The sequence below is a fragment of the Chaetodon auriga genome, chromosome 15, assembly GCF_051107435.1.
Source record: "Chaetodon auriga isolate fChaAug3 chromosome 15, fChaAug3.hap1, whole genome shotgun sequence".
NCBI classification, from domain to species: Eukaryota; Metazoa; Chordata; class Actinopteri; order Chaetodontiformes; family Chaetodontidae; genus Chaetodon; species Chaetodon auriga.
In genome coordinates this window covers 22,681,141-22,696,300 of record NC_135088.1, presented here as the reverse complement: position 1 = coordinate 22,696,300, position 15,160 = coordinate 22,681,141, and the positions used below count along the sequence as shown (strand labels likewise).

Sequence of the window (15,160 nt, the reverse complement as noted above, 5' to 3'; positions counted from 1 at the left end):
TGTGATTTGTCTTGTAAGGACTGTGGGCTGTGCAAAAGGACAGATGACTGCTGAGACAAGTCAAGACAAGCAAATAATCATGAAATAAGTAGACTTGTTCAGTCATGCCCCTCGTTTTCCTCTTTTGTATTTGAAAGTTTGTTTTTCTGTCAAGGTCAAAATTGTGATTTTTTTTTTTTTATTTATTTAGAAATGTATGCACATTCGCTTACATAAAGGTACAGTTTTAGTCAGTCTATTGATCACATGTAAAATATAACTTTTGTCCTCTTCCCTTTCCAAATTAATAGGAATATACACTGTATGTTCACACAACATCATCGCCACCGGACAAAACCTTTTGTCCCTAGTGAGAAAATTGGCAACCATATTAGGATCCATCCTCGAGGGACCATAAGTATATGCAGTAAAGTAACTGAATCCAGTCATTAGTAGGGGTGGTAGGGCTTTGCTTCTCTCATGATTTGATACTTATCAAGACACTTGACCTATTCGATATGTACTGTGATTTCTTAAGTATTGCGATTCTGCAAGTATCAATATTACAATTTATTAAGATTTTTGTTTATTTTTTTAACTATACCATGGGAAAGAGGTTTCATCATACACTTCTACAGACTGCAAATCATGAGTCATATTTCCAAAAACAATACACATCACATGTCAGTCTGTGTCTGAGCTATATCTCAAAAGCATCATTGCTATACTGCATATGAAAGTGGCAAATAAAATACTATTTGAAGTAAACTGATACATTTAGCTGTTCCTGCTGTTCGAGTTAGTGTCATAAGAAAATAGTTAATAAAAGAAGTTGTTCAGTCAAAATGAATAGAGCCGTTGAAAACTACACACAGCATAAATGTGAAGCGTTAAATCAACACCCTTCCCATATTAAATTGAACTTGAAAACTTTAAGCTGCATAGTAAGCAGCAATGTGAAGTCAGCTGCTATTAGTTCGCTTCCGTAGAGCATAGGAAATATATGTCTGTAATCAAACAATCAATACAGGAACGGAATCATAAAAGAGAGTCACAATAAATAAAATAAAAAAGATGGAATAATAAATGAGCTGCGTCTTGCATTTCAGTAACATATATAGTAATGTTAGCTAACGATAAGCTAGCTGACAGATTCTTGGAAGGAAATAGTAACATGTTAATGGACTAAATTCATCTAAAATTCCTTTGAAAAACTGGGAACACACAGGGCTGCACTCAACATTTATGGAAAGGTAAGTTAATGTGAATGGAATAATATCACAAGGCTATTGAAAGATTAGGACTAAAGCTAAGCAAGTGCCAAAATTAACAGTCATGAACATCTAAAATGGTATTACAGTCTAAGTTATTTCTTTCACCTTCAAAAGGGTCAAAAAGGGATCACTCTACTATGACTACCAACTCCATCAACTCCAACTTCAAATGAATCTTTCCAAGCAACTAGGCTTGTGCAAATCTGGAAAACTTTTATGGCTCCTAGGCCAAATTCCATCATGTGCATGTTCATTCCGGCTACCTTAATGCACCGGGGCGTCGGCTGGCCGCCTGGGCTGACAAACTTTGCAGTCAGGTTGTGTGGTCTTGTGGGAGATACCGAGGATCACTTTTGATCCGCCAAAAGCCCCTAAAGCCATCTATCTATCAAAGGTGAGGGGGAGCTGGGTCACGGCTGTGCGAGAGCCCCGGCCTCAGCCTGAAATCATCAATCTTTATGCACACACACACATGCACACACACACGCTCACACATGCAAGCACACACACACACACACACATACACACACACACACACACACACACACACAGAGGATATTTATTTATTTAATTCACTCATTTTAACACCCCGGAGTGCTTGCAATAGCTGGGCTCATACTGAATGGCCCCAGGCTAGAGGAGAGTTGCTCTACAGCTGGGAGATACTAGAACAGAAGTTTGGACTACACCAAGTACTGGGACATTTTCTGCTCTGCTGCTCTATCTGAGTCAGGGTGACAACTGTGTAGTGTGACTCTGTGCATTCTTACCAAGCTTGTTTATCAGGCCCTCAGTCAAATACTGGAGATGAGACTGATAAGAAAAAAGTGACTAAAAAAAGCTTGAATTCAGCTCATTGAAAGTGAACAATTTGAGGGGAAAACAACCAAAAATGACTGAATCACTGTTGTTTTTTATCTTGCATGAGTAAAATCAAAACGACAGCTTCTCAAGTTAACGCTCGTCTATTCACATTTTCATCCCACACTAACCTAAAAGCCAAACGACATCCCTGAATTGTAGTTTTGTTGATGCTTGCAAAAAAGAAGTTCACTATGAATTTCAATGTACTTTCTCAGATATGGATTTTAAATAGATAAATAATAATAAGCCACCAGTCACTGCATACATTTTGATCATGAAGAGTGCTGAGATGAGCACAGAATAAAAAATACCTTTGAATGGAGCTCCTGAACTGGAAAATGGCTTGTTTTACATAAATATTCTCCATCAGTTCGGTGTTGCACAAAAGCTCAGATGCTGTGGATGTGTAGCCACATGCTGCACAAACACGTGGGCATACACACACTTCTCCAGCTACCTTGCAGTGCACAGATGCACAGCAGAGATCGGAGTTTGTGATCTGAACTGTCTCTATAAAAGATTATTTTTAAGACCTTTGCCTTATTGGAAAACACACCATGAAAAAACACGAAAGATCCAAGAGATAGCAGAGAAACTTGATTTAAACCAGTGATGTCACAAACACATGGCGGTCACCATAGGGTAGTAAGTCATCAAAACATTTGCAATTGCAGCTAGTAGTCAAAATTTAACTTAGAAACAACAGAGGGCCATGTTCTTCTACATAAAAGAGAAGACCATCAATGCTGTAGTACGTGATTTTTTTGTCTAAATGCCATAGAATACTATTGCTACCATATGAGACAATTATTACTTGGGCCACCTTCATAAACAAGGAAACAAGGGGAAAAAGTTCTCCACCAAGACATAAGTAATCATTTTGTAGATATACTATATTTAGTTTTCAAAGTGAAACTCTGTAATTTGATCCATGGATGGGCTTCCTCAATCTCCTCCCACATCAAAATGTATTAATAGGCAATTATAATAGACAGCACCTTAATGAGTTCTGACACCAAAACAGCTCTGTTGTTCACACCAGAGCCAGGAAGCTGAAGGAGCGATGAAGCCAGCTGTTGAATCCAGTTAATAAGATTTCACAGCAGCAGTTCTCAGAGATAGCTGGGTGGTTAAGTCACATGTCTCAGAAACATGTGTTGCCCACTCTGGCCAGCAGTCAATAATGTCAGACCTTTCTCTCCTCTCCTGACTCATTCATTATTTGTGAAATTAAGAGTTAAATTTACAAAACAATGAGGAATCTACTCTCTCTCCCCTGTGATGCCTTTTTATGCACACTAATCTAAATCATTTAATGAATGTATTGGAATGGGATAAACATCCTTGTTGCTTGTTGCTTTCATATGCTAAAACAAATGAGGAGTTCTAGGCATATTAGACTAATTAGGCATTATTTTTTGCCTCCATATCCTCTCAGCTACTACATCTGAGCATGAAATGGAAAAACAATGACCATTTTAACTTCATCTATGTGTCATTTTCTGTAGACATGATGTCATTGAGTGGATGGTATATCAATTATGGGCTGTTCTGGTGTGTTGTATTTGTCATTTTTTCTTGGTAACAGTATGAACCACTCACACGTTCCAGCTCAGCTTAGATTGTTCATTTGGTACAGTCATTACTCTACTTAGTCATCTAAGTAATGTGATATTAGTTTGTTAACTGTCAAAATCCTACTGACAGCACTGAAACAGAAAGTAGATACAGTCAACCAGCAGGTCACTGAAATCAGTTTGGTCAATTTCATTACTGCACATGTGGTATAAATGAATTTCGTACTGTGATCTGTGTCTTATTGGCCATGGCTGCAGAAGGTAACTCATACAAACTCATATGAAAACAAGTAGCAAAAGCAAACTGTTTTGTATGACGTTATCAACTCATGTTTGAAGACAAAAGTGTTAATAGATGTTTTGAGTGTTCTCCACTCCTGGGCAGTGGGGGAAAGGGGGTTCAATCTTGTTTGACCATCAGCCAACCTCTGCTGGAGCACACTGTTACCTTTAGGGCCTTGCAGTGGTCCCTAGAGATGACAACCAGGCATATCCAAAAGTGCATAGTGTCTGACATGCTGGGACACTTCAACAGATTGTTGCCTCCCCCAGAAAAGGACGGGCACTGGTCAAGCTGTTTGCTCAGTATGCTCATCAAATGCTTTACACCACAATTAAGTCACAGCACCAGATCAGATTGACCTGAATATCCTTGGTCAGCCTAGAGCACAGTGACATGTCATGTGGTTGAGAGCAACTTGCTTAACTTTGGAGCCTGTGCTCCACACTTGTTAGAGTGGCCAAGAACTAAATATCTGGGATGCACCAATGCACATCAAATATGATATCATCTACAATGTGATTTATATAATGTGAGCTGTGACAAGCAAGGAAATGGACAGACTATGAAGTAATGACATATTGCATCCCATTTTAATGTACTGATACATAAGTTGAAAGCATACAATGAAGGTGTGAGGTGAACTATTAAGAATCCAGTGAGAGCCGATGGCTAACTAATGCTAACTAACTAATGCTACATTTATCTGCATAAAGCAGCAAGGCAAAATTCTCCACAATGCCTATCAATGAGTCACAGCCCTCAATCCTCTGTCTCTCTGTTGGTAAACACTCCATCTCCCCATCAAGCCATTCTTACAGCTGCCGTATGAGTATACAAGAGAATGTGAACATGAAATGAATGTCAAATCAACTTTTGACAATTACACAATAAGAACACAACTACACAATAACGTTTTGCACCTTTACACCATCAACAGCAGTAGACTGTCATTCACATTGAACTGTCAGCAACTGGACTTGACAGTACAGTCAACCATACTTGCATACAATGACTACGGTTCAGATAGCACAGCCACCGGCACCACCATTAAGTTGCCACATTCCCAGTGTGAGTTGTGTTTGTTGCTGTGCTGAAGGACAGAAAAGGCAGCAGGGTTGAGTTGGCAATCCCTCTCCTTAAGAAATATAAGTCAAAGTGGGACAGCCTCGACTTTATGGGTTTATGTTCCAATGGATATGTTCAACTCTGGTACAACTGTCTGGAAGAAAAAAAAAAAAGGGAAAATACAGTATTTGGTGCAAAAGTCAGGTTTTGGTCATGGCAGTTACTGGAATGAGTCCAGTTGCACTCACATTTGTTCACAACTCCACATTGAATGTGTGCCAGATGCAAGACAATGAAGCATTGTTGGCACTGATCACAGACAACACTATATTTAGTGTAACTCCAATAATACAGCAGATTTCAATTCAGGCCATGGGTGGCAGAGTATCCAGATCTGAATCAGAGATATACTGATTCAATGAATCAATCTTGGGCTGTTGGGGAGCGAGCATACTTTGGAGGATACATGATTACTAATTACCCTTTCATTCTGAAGCTTGTCCTTCAGAACAATGCACCTGCATGGGCATTTCACATAATCACAAGTACTGTAGGAGAAAGCATGTTGCACTCCATCATCTCCCCAGGACATTTTTATGGATAACACATGAAACACTGCAATGTTTTCATAAAGTAACAAGACAATGAGCAGGTGTCTTCAGCATCTTTTCATGCTGGAAGCGAAGGATAGAGGATCCACAGTCAAGTGGGAGAGGCAGTGATTGGATGTCTATCCCTGGCTAAGATGACAAAGAAATAGGTGGTGATGTGTGCAGGAAGCCTGTTTGGGCCAGAGAGATATGCAATACAACAAAAGAGTACATGATCTAGGTTGCTGGAGTGAACTAATATGACACATTTAACAAGGCGGCTCGATAGATCTGTGCTTCTAATCTATCAGGCCACACCAAACAATGTTTATTTTGACAGTCCTTATAACAAAATCTGCTGCTAAAGGGACTATTGATTGGATTGCCAATGAATTTTGTATAGACATTTATGTTGTGTCCTGATGACATTGTTGCTCCCCTGACTTTTTCTCTTGCACAATTAGCAGTTTGACATTTGTGGGTCAAATGTAATTATCCACAACTATTGAAAATAAATCTACATATGCTGATTATTTGACTTTAAATATCGCTCCTTGGACAGATTTAGTTTCCGGCTGTGATGTCAGCTCATCTCTGTTTACAGCTTTATCCTTCAAAACTTGTTCCTCCCAGAGCCAGGGCCAGAAGAGGAGCGTTTCTTCCACAATGCCACTGAAAACTGACTGTGTAATGTCAGATGTCCTGTGTAATGGAAGGCAATACAAACTGACTGACAATCTCAAGACCATCTCCAACTAAGATCCATTCCATGACATTTCTTCAGATATGCTTTCCTGAGTGTCTGTCAGTTCACTTCTTTCTCTATACAGAAACCTCTTGTTTCTATAGGTTCTTAGGTAAAAGGAACAGAGAAAAAATATGTACAGTTCTATCTTCCCAGATGTCTGCCATATTTGTCAGCTTGTTAAAAATACTGTCATGTTGTTTTCTATCACCACTCCTTTATTAATAAATAAGAGAAAGTGAGAAAGCCAAGAGAAGAGAACAGTCCACTGAATCCACTAAGCTTTAAATAAAGTTTGGCCCAGGTTGTTTTCCTCCTTGCTGGACACTGATGCAAGGTCATAGATAAAGAGAAGGGTGAAATGAGATTAGAGCTGGGATTGCAGTATATTTGCAGCTAGTCATTTATTTTATATCTAATAAGCTCGATTGATTAAGCATAACAGAGGCTTACAACTGAAGATATAATTAAGTGAAATTTCCTTTTTTTTTACATTTCCACATTTTAACAGTAGTGCTATTTATACTGCAATACTTCTAAGAGTGACATTCCTTGCCTTTGTAATTATATAGTAGTGAAGACCAACCTGTTTTTGGAGTCAAGTATTCCTCTGCTACATTTTTGTATCCTACAAGAACTTCTGTTAGATCTTCCCACCGCAGCTGGCAGGTTTTCCGTCTGTCTAAAGGTAATTTATCAGAAGTGTTTACTGCATTCTCGGTTTAGTATGTTAGGCATACAACAGCAGTCTAGAAACCTGCGGCAGAGCTGAGCAATATGCTCAAACACTCACTTATTAAACATAAAGTTTTATTGGTTGTTAGAAACTATATACCAGTCTGCCCACAGTGGCCAGTCATTAACTTGATGAACATCAAGAATTGACAATGTACAACAGGATGTGTAACATAAATACTGGTGCTCATCTGGTGGACCAAGCAATGAACCTGTTGTTCATACAGAAGCTGCAGGATTCTGGTACTGATAAATGCTGCAAAGATGACAGAGGAGCTAAAGGGACCCAAAGCACAGATTGACAACACGAGTGAACAAGATACTCCAACCTCTACAACAACTGCCTCAAAGGTGTCGCATTTTTGTAGCTATCAGAGTCCCCAGACTTTTGACTCTTTGACCCAAAGAGTGTGAGTCGTAGCAGGCAACAGTCTTTTCTCCTTTAAACAAAAGAAAGACATAACAGCAGCCCGACAACACTGCTGAGAGCTTCCCCTATCTCTTCTAAATAGCCTGCACAATAATGCATGCACAAGCATGTACAGTAACATTTTGCAAACAGGAGCCAATCAATGCCCCTGCTCCCTGCTTATCTTCTTACAGACAAGTCAGTCACACGTGTCATATTAACATTTAAATTGCCAGATTCCTGCTTCAACACAAAGGGCAGTGCAGTCGAAAGCATAAAAGCTCTGGCTTTTAAATGTAATTCATTATGAATGCAAGCATCTTGCCTGTATAAGTGAAGTAAGGACACAGTGATAGCTGCTAGCACTTGGTTTCCTTCAGTCTTCAGTAGGAATAATGAAATAAATGCCATTGAGCATGCACAATGCAACTAACCCGATTTTGGACAAACTTGATGTGGCGTGCTTGCATATGCATAATGCTCCACACTCTGTTAATGTTCTCTGCATTAATCCTGTCATTCAAAGTCCCTCCACATTTACATCCATCCTATTATCCTAATTAATTAGTCCAATAACAACAGGGTCAGTTTATTTTCCTGTGAACAATTATGTTGTAATGATGATCTGGAAACAGGTAATGATGGGTAATAAGTGAAGCGAGAAATCCACCAGGGGTCACACAAAGTCAAAGATGGGGTGATAAACACAGAGGGGTGAGGGGAAGAGAGAAAGGCAGAGAGAGGAACTGTGAGGAAAATTATATAGAAAGCACAGGAAATGTGATATATTTAAGGGGAAAGTGTGAATATAGCAGAAAACCGGTCTGTTGCAAAAGTACTTATTTAGAGACAAACAAGTTACCTGAAGAGGAGATGAGTTTCCAGCTGATGGAAGGCTCTGGTTTACCACTGGCTTGGCACATCAGGGTGACGTTGGAACCTTCATTTACCACAATATCTCTTGACAGGTTGATGATTTTCGGTGGTACTGTGAAAGCAAATGAAAAATGGGTGAATTTAATAAAGGGTGAAGGGAAATAAAGGGGAACTACAATTTTACACATCAAGCTCGGTTCACTTGTCATGAGAAGCACTACTCTGCATGTGAAAACAATTGTAGAGTGTGTTTTGAGACTAGAATTTTATAATAGAAAGTGAGGCGTGGAGGTTGATGGGCACAGGTGTTCTTCAGTTTAACCAAGTTCAATGAAGAGACACTATGAATATGAGACACTATGATCTATATGAATCTATGTGGAACAAAAAGTCAGGATATCTTGGCCTCTGACTTTTTAACCATTCTTTTTTGCTTGCTTGTTGTTTTTTTTTTAATACTAGGTCGAAACCAAGTATATTACTGGAGAGTTTATGGTAGATGTCTAACAGATAGTCAGTGGTAGTGTCTCCAATGTGATTTCCTGGACATTAAAGCTCTTTTACCAAGGCATGTTATGGCTTGACTCGGCTAAGCTCGTCGACTCAATGTGCTTTTGGGATGTAGGCAGGATTCTTAGCTGATCATCATAGTGATGCAGGACGAAACTGCCGTGACAACATCTTCAATGCAACACAAACACACAGGAACAATAGAGGATATCCTTTCCTGTGGAGATCCTTTTGCCAGCAGCCAGACACATGTCTGCATTTTGTCTACTGACTGCTATTTTTGTTAATTGCTGGAGAAAAATTGAGGTTGAGATTTGTGGCCAGTGCACACATGACGATTCCATGAACAATGTTCTTTGACCAATCAGTGATCTGCAGTGTTTTCACTCCACTGTTCAGTACCAGCTCACCTAGCTTGGAACCTTGACCGGGTGATATGAAAAAAGTACCAGCTAAGAGGTACTATGCACAACGCTGACAATTGAAAACCAAAAAGAGCAGATCGATTCAAGTTGAGCTGAGCCATACCATGCAGGGAAAACATGGCATAAATATTTTCTTATTCTTAAAGTGGACTGAAGTAGCAAATCACATGACATGATTAAGTTATTTTTGAGTCAAAAAGTTTTAGATATGCAGTTGCAAGAACAGTACTTTCCACTCATATCTTATAGATGTTCTAATTCTTATTCTAACTATTGTAATTATCTAACTCCCCCTCTACCCCATCTGTCGTTTCTACCATGGGATATTTCTCATTTTTCTATGACTCACTCTCCATTGAGTGATTTGTCAGACTGATTGTTATTAGTGGTGCTTTAACTGTGCACTCTCCCTCATGCCTTTCGGTGCATGGACAGCTGTTTTCTCTCCTACTCTGCTCTCTGTTGGACTTTTACAGTATGTAACCATTGTCTCCATTTCTCACAGCAGTAGGTTTTATGTTGTTTTCCAGTTTCATTGCCTCATGGTGAATATCAGGTATTGTGCTGTCTCTGTGCAATTGTATCAGGGTGACCATAGCCCCCTGGTCGGTGCCCATTGATGATGCACCATTATGCTGTGATGCATTGATGAAGTAAGGAGTTGTTAATGATTTCTCGTGTTTGTTGTGTACGCAGACCCAGCAGGGCATGAACTGCTTCACCTTTATACCTTAGCCCCTAGAGGGTGAATGTCGTAAACAATGAAATGTAAGTACATACTGTAACTCCAGATTCTTGAGGCACAGTCCTCTTAAGTTGTGTGATCAGTTCCTTTAACTAGCTAAAGAAAAGGTGGCTTTTGGGAGCTATTTTTTTGCTCAAGCTCAATTTATAAAATAATGCAAGATGAGACCAAGGTGGTGCCCAAGTAGTACTAGAAGTATGGTGGGCATAGACAAAAGGTCTTCAGTCCTGTATGAGCTTCAGAGAGAGATGAAGCCATGGGGCTGCACCTCACCCATACAATATGGAATTACAGTACGTCCAGAACCATATATTTTGAAAGAGCAATGGCCAGTGTAGAAACTCCAGCACTCAACCGACCAATGGTGTAACATCATCAGCCAGTCAGTCAGTCAGTCAGTCAGTCAGTCAGGGACAGACTTTTGCATTTATAGTACAGGATTTGCTGTGGTCCAGCTACAGGGCAGGAATTATGCCATGGCCCCCAGATGCTCCCCAAATGTTCCTTCTGCCACACAGCAAGTTTGGCATGTCTTGAAGTCATCAACTGTTGTGCATTTCTCCCTTTCCTTAAACATTAACAGCTAAACCGCTAGCTAACAATTAACATTATGTAGTAAGCACAAGCAGGTAGACATTGTACAGTCTAAGCATTAACACTGTTTATTTTTTTCTTGTGTTTCTAGAGTATTGTGTTTTTGCGGACTCATAAGGAATCGTTAATATGTCACTTGTCTTAAAGGGAGTGTTTTCCCGAAGAGTGCATGTGATGGCTGCGATTGCTGCCACACAGCTGGCATGATTGTCAGTTACTTTCCTACACTCATCTTACCTTTCTTTACATTTAATTCTTCATTTAGTTGATCCCATAACCTCCACATTGCACATAAAGCAAACACATGAAGGATTACACATTGCTTTTGTTTTCATACAACATATACATATTTCTTTTGTATAAGTTTTTTTTTTTTATTAATTAGTTACCAGCATCGAGGCTTTGGCTGCCGCTGCAGGACATCTTGCCAGGCCTGCACAAAGGATCCGGCTGAGGAAATGCAGCTGTTAAATACAGGAAATGGCCAATTGGGCTATACCAAGTGCCTGCAGCATGAGGGGGGGATTAGGAAAGTTTAGGATAGAATTTTCTTTATTTTTTGAAATTATAGTAGGTTTTATGGTCTTTTGGTTTAGTCTTAATTATTGAAATATTCCTTCTGACCAACTAGTTGTCTTGTTCTGGGTTATTTGTCATCCAATTGGTAATGTTTGTTTTGTTATCCCCTTTGTTTTCCAAATGGTCTGATCAGACAGTGTTCCCCTTTGTGTGCAATTTTTTGGGTAGGTTTTGTCTTTGTTAAGTTTGTCTTGTCTTGTCTTGTCTTGTCTTGTCTTCAGTTCAGTCTGTTTAACTTATAATAGCCTGAGTCAAGTTCTGTTTAGTTTACCTCTCTTTATGGGCCTAGAACTTTCATGTATTGATTAATTTCTGTCAAATAAATCTCTTTTTGTTAAAATCCACCTGGACTCCTCATGCCTGTCTGCTTGGTCCCTCACAGTGCAGGAAGCTTCTGTTTCATTCAAATACTGTATATTTTTTTATGTGACCACCGTAAGAAACAACAGGTAAATGCTTAAGTATGATAAGGTAGTCAGACATTCATTGACTGTGGTTAGTTATTGGTTTACAGTCTAATAATGTGTGTTTGTATTTGCTACTGACGGTGGCTGATCAGGCTAATTAACAGCTAAGTGTGCTCAGTTTCTGAGGGTATGCAGTTAATCTTTGTCAAAGTCTTTGCTCAACATGATGTGTTGTTGTGTTATTAATGACTCCTGGTGAAACTCAAAAGCTCAGCGTTCTCATTGCACTTATTTAGCTTCCGTTTTATAAGCACATTAAGAATATTTCCCTGTATACTGTGACCTCCTCTCTCTGCCAGCTGCTGTGTGTCTGCAGTGTATCGAGTGACATGAAGAGACGAGCTCACTCGCCTTGAGAAGTTTCTCATCAGTCTGTTTCATGTGTGGTGGGTGGCACAGAGCAGGAAAAAGGAAAGTGCACCAATTAGTCAAGTTGTTGATAAAGGGCTACCTGCAGTGGGAACGCAGGTTGCAACAGTTGGTTCAGGGCGGTGGAGTGAGGCAGGTGCACACCTCATTCCACACTGGCGTGCAGGGAAGGCGGGAGTGTAGGAATAACTGGTAGGCCTTTTCTGTGTTTAATGTTTTTATATTGTCTGGTTTGAATATGTGTCACATTTATTGTCCTCATGTATTTCAGACCTGCTTCAATCCCTGCTGGGTTGAAGGCGGCCGGTAGTTGATGCTGAAGTAGATCGACGTACCAGGTATTTTAAAGTTTAGTCATGTAGTTTTTAACATTTGGGCTAAATCGTTATGTATTTTAATATTTCATTAATAAATTGTTGACTGTTAAAATTTGTTCCTCTGTAGAGCATCAGTGGTCCATTCGCAGCTCTTGCCTTGGGACTATTTTGTTGTTTTCATTTGTTTTTGTTGACTTGCTCTCTGCCCATTTAATCATTGACCTTACTTACATCTTAATTCCAGACCTGCATATAGGACTTTTAGTCTATATGAATTTCCAGAGTAACCTTTTAAAGTCTGCAAGCTATGACTGCAATGCTTACAAGCTAAAAATGTTAATGGCTATTAAATATAAATACTTCCCTGAAGTCCTTTGCCATTGTTTTTCATTTTGATGTATTAGACACAAACTGTCTTAATGAAATGAAACCCTGCAACCTTTTTTTCTGTTCCAGATTCTATAATAATATTGTCCAAATTCTGTGTTTCAGGTGTGAACACTGACCACACTTTCTGTATGCCGCTCACAGGGAGAGAACAGGTGTTGTAGTTGAGGAAGAGCTCGCTTGAGGGATCCAGAAGCTTGTTTCTCTGGGAAAAGGTTTGCAGCACAAGCTCTGTTTTGACATTGTGCTGAACATGTTAAAAGCTTCATGCCGACTAAATGTGAAGAATCATTGATGAGTGTATGGATGTGTAGACGTGGAATGATTCACATTTTGGTATTGTGGTGACATTTTGGAAACAAGGAAAAAGTGTCAGTCACATTAATTTATCAGACAATCCCCATTCCTTTTCCCACTGACAAATGCAAAACAGTTTCTAATGAATAATGTAGGCACTTCACCAAGGCAATTGTTTCTGAATGTAAAAGTAATGTCTTCAAACCTACAAAGAAACAGATTTCCTTCAAAAAGCAGAAACTCAATATTGCTTTCACCAAATCGATAAAGGGAAATGATGTGTGGTTGAAAATGGAATCAGTCATGTTTAACTCACTCTCCTTTGTGACATAACGTTTAAGTTCCGTATGGACAAGTAAAACTTTTTTGTGACTGAGCTTTGAATCCAATACGCAGAGTGAGACATGTTCTTTGCAGTGTGACTCCAGTGAAAATGAAGTCCATGCAACTGGTTAGCCAGCACTGCCTACATAACAATGGGTTTATTTAACCTTGTGATCCCCAAGGTTGTGGCGGAGGCACTCTGAGTTGAGCAAACACCACTCACCAAGCCATTTACTCACCCACAGTAACTTTGCTAAGTAATAAACAGATTGCACAAATATTATTTTTATGTTATTATTATTAATGTCCAGCAACTCACTTCACATGACATTGTTCCAAGCTGAAAGATTGTAAATGCTGTTTTTTTCATATATAGCTTTGGCTTCTAAAAGGGCACTTTTGCTTACCAGTAACTGAAATGACTTCATTCTTAGAATACATGTGAAAACAGTAATTGTCCAACACAATCAAATGTTACAAATGTTACAAACTGTGCAACCGCACAGGGCCTCACGCCACTAGAGGCCCTTGTGCCAGCAATCCTGCTTTTTTTTTTCTTTCTTTCTCCTCGTGGAGTTGAGAGATAATCGGAAAGCAAACAACTACAGCATTTAAAACACTTCGATACCTCAAAGGGAAGGAAGGAACTTTCCCTAACTGTGAGATTGCGCTCAGGATTCTATTGACTTTTCAAGTGATGGTGGCATCAGGCTAGCGAAGCGTTTCAAAGTTGAAACAAATTAAAAACTATTTGCGCACCTCCATGTCACAGGACAGACTGTGTGGGCTTACCCTGCTATCAGCTGAAAAGGACATTGCATCCAAACTGGATTATAAAGATCTTATTGCTGAGTTTGCGGCCAAGAAGGCAAAGAAAGTGACTCTGACATGATCAGTTTCTGCACAATTTATGCATGGTGAGTCCATCTCACTGTTAGAGTTGCTGAGACTATGTGTGTGATTATGCTGTATTATTCTACTTGATAAAAACGTATTGCAGTGGGATTATGCGTGCAGTAGAACTAGAATAGCTGTGTCCGTGTGGCTGTTATTCATGGACAATTGCGCATCAATGTCAAAGAGCAGGGCCTCGCATTTCAAGTTCACACAGGGCCTCACACCCCCCCTGCGAGGGCCCTGGTTACAACTTTCCCCATTTTATTTTATCTTGCATTGCAATACTTTGTGATGAATATTATGACAAAGAGACTTTAACAACTGCAGTGTTCTTTAACACAGCTACAATCAGTACTTATGATAACAACGTATCAAATGCAAATGTAAAAACCAACATTCAATAAGGGCTCACTCGTAGTGATAGAGCTACAGAGATTTATCAGCTGAATCTGCAGCTGCCCTCGGCTTTACAGAGATTTATGGAGTGCACAGTATAGTTTCCACTCACATCCACTAAGTGTGAATTAAAACTTCAGAACTGTTTTACTTAATTTCACTGGCTTTCATAGCACCATTTTCATCTGCAGCAGGCATCTATTTTCAATGAAAAAGCTCTGATAAATCCACTGTACACTACCTGCTCAGGACCAAACAGCTGACAGACACAGTTAGAGACTAACTGGTGAACATAGTGGAACATTTAGCAGCTAAAGAGACTCGGGAGGTGGGTTAGAACAAAAACAGACCTAAAAGGGAGTGAATACGGACTCAAAGACGACTCCAAATAAATGATAACAATGGCAAGTTTGCGATATGAAAGTGTGTCTTCTCTTTATTAACTTTACTGAATGG

At 39.5% G+C, this 15,160-nt stretch overlaps 1 protein-coding gene across 6 annotated transcripts in view; it reads right to left on the bottom strand.

The window, feature by feature from the left end:
* The window catches only part of ntm (neurotrimin), a 426,725-nt gene that overhangs the window by 19,041 nt on the left and 392,524 nt on the right, over positions 1–15,160 (bottom strand). For all 6 annotated transcript variants that reach the window (XM_076750005.1, XM_076750002.1, XM_076750001.1 and 3 more), the window contains one exon: positions 8,384–8,509. In XM_076750005.1, coding sequence (XP_076606120.1) covers positions 8,384–8,509 — 126 coding nt within the window. The remainder of the gene's footprint in view (positions 1–8,383; positions 8,510–15,160) is intronic.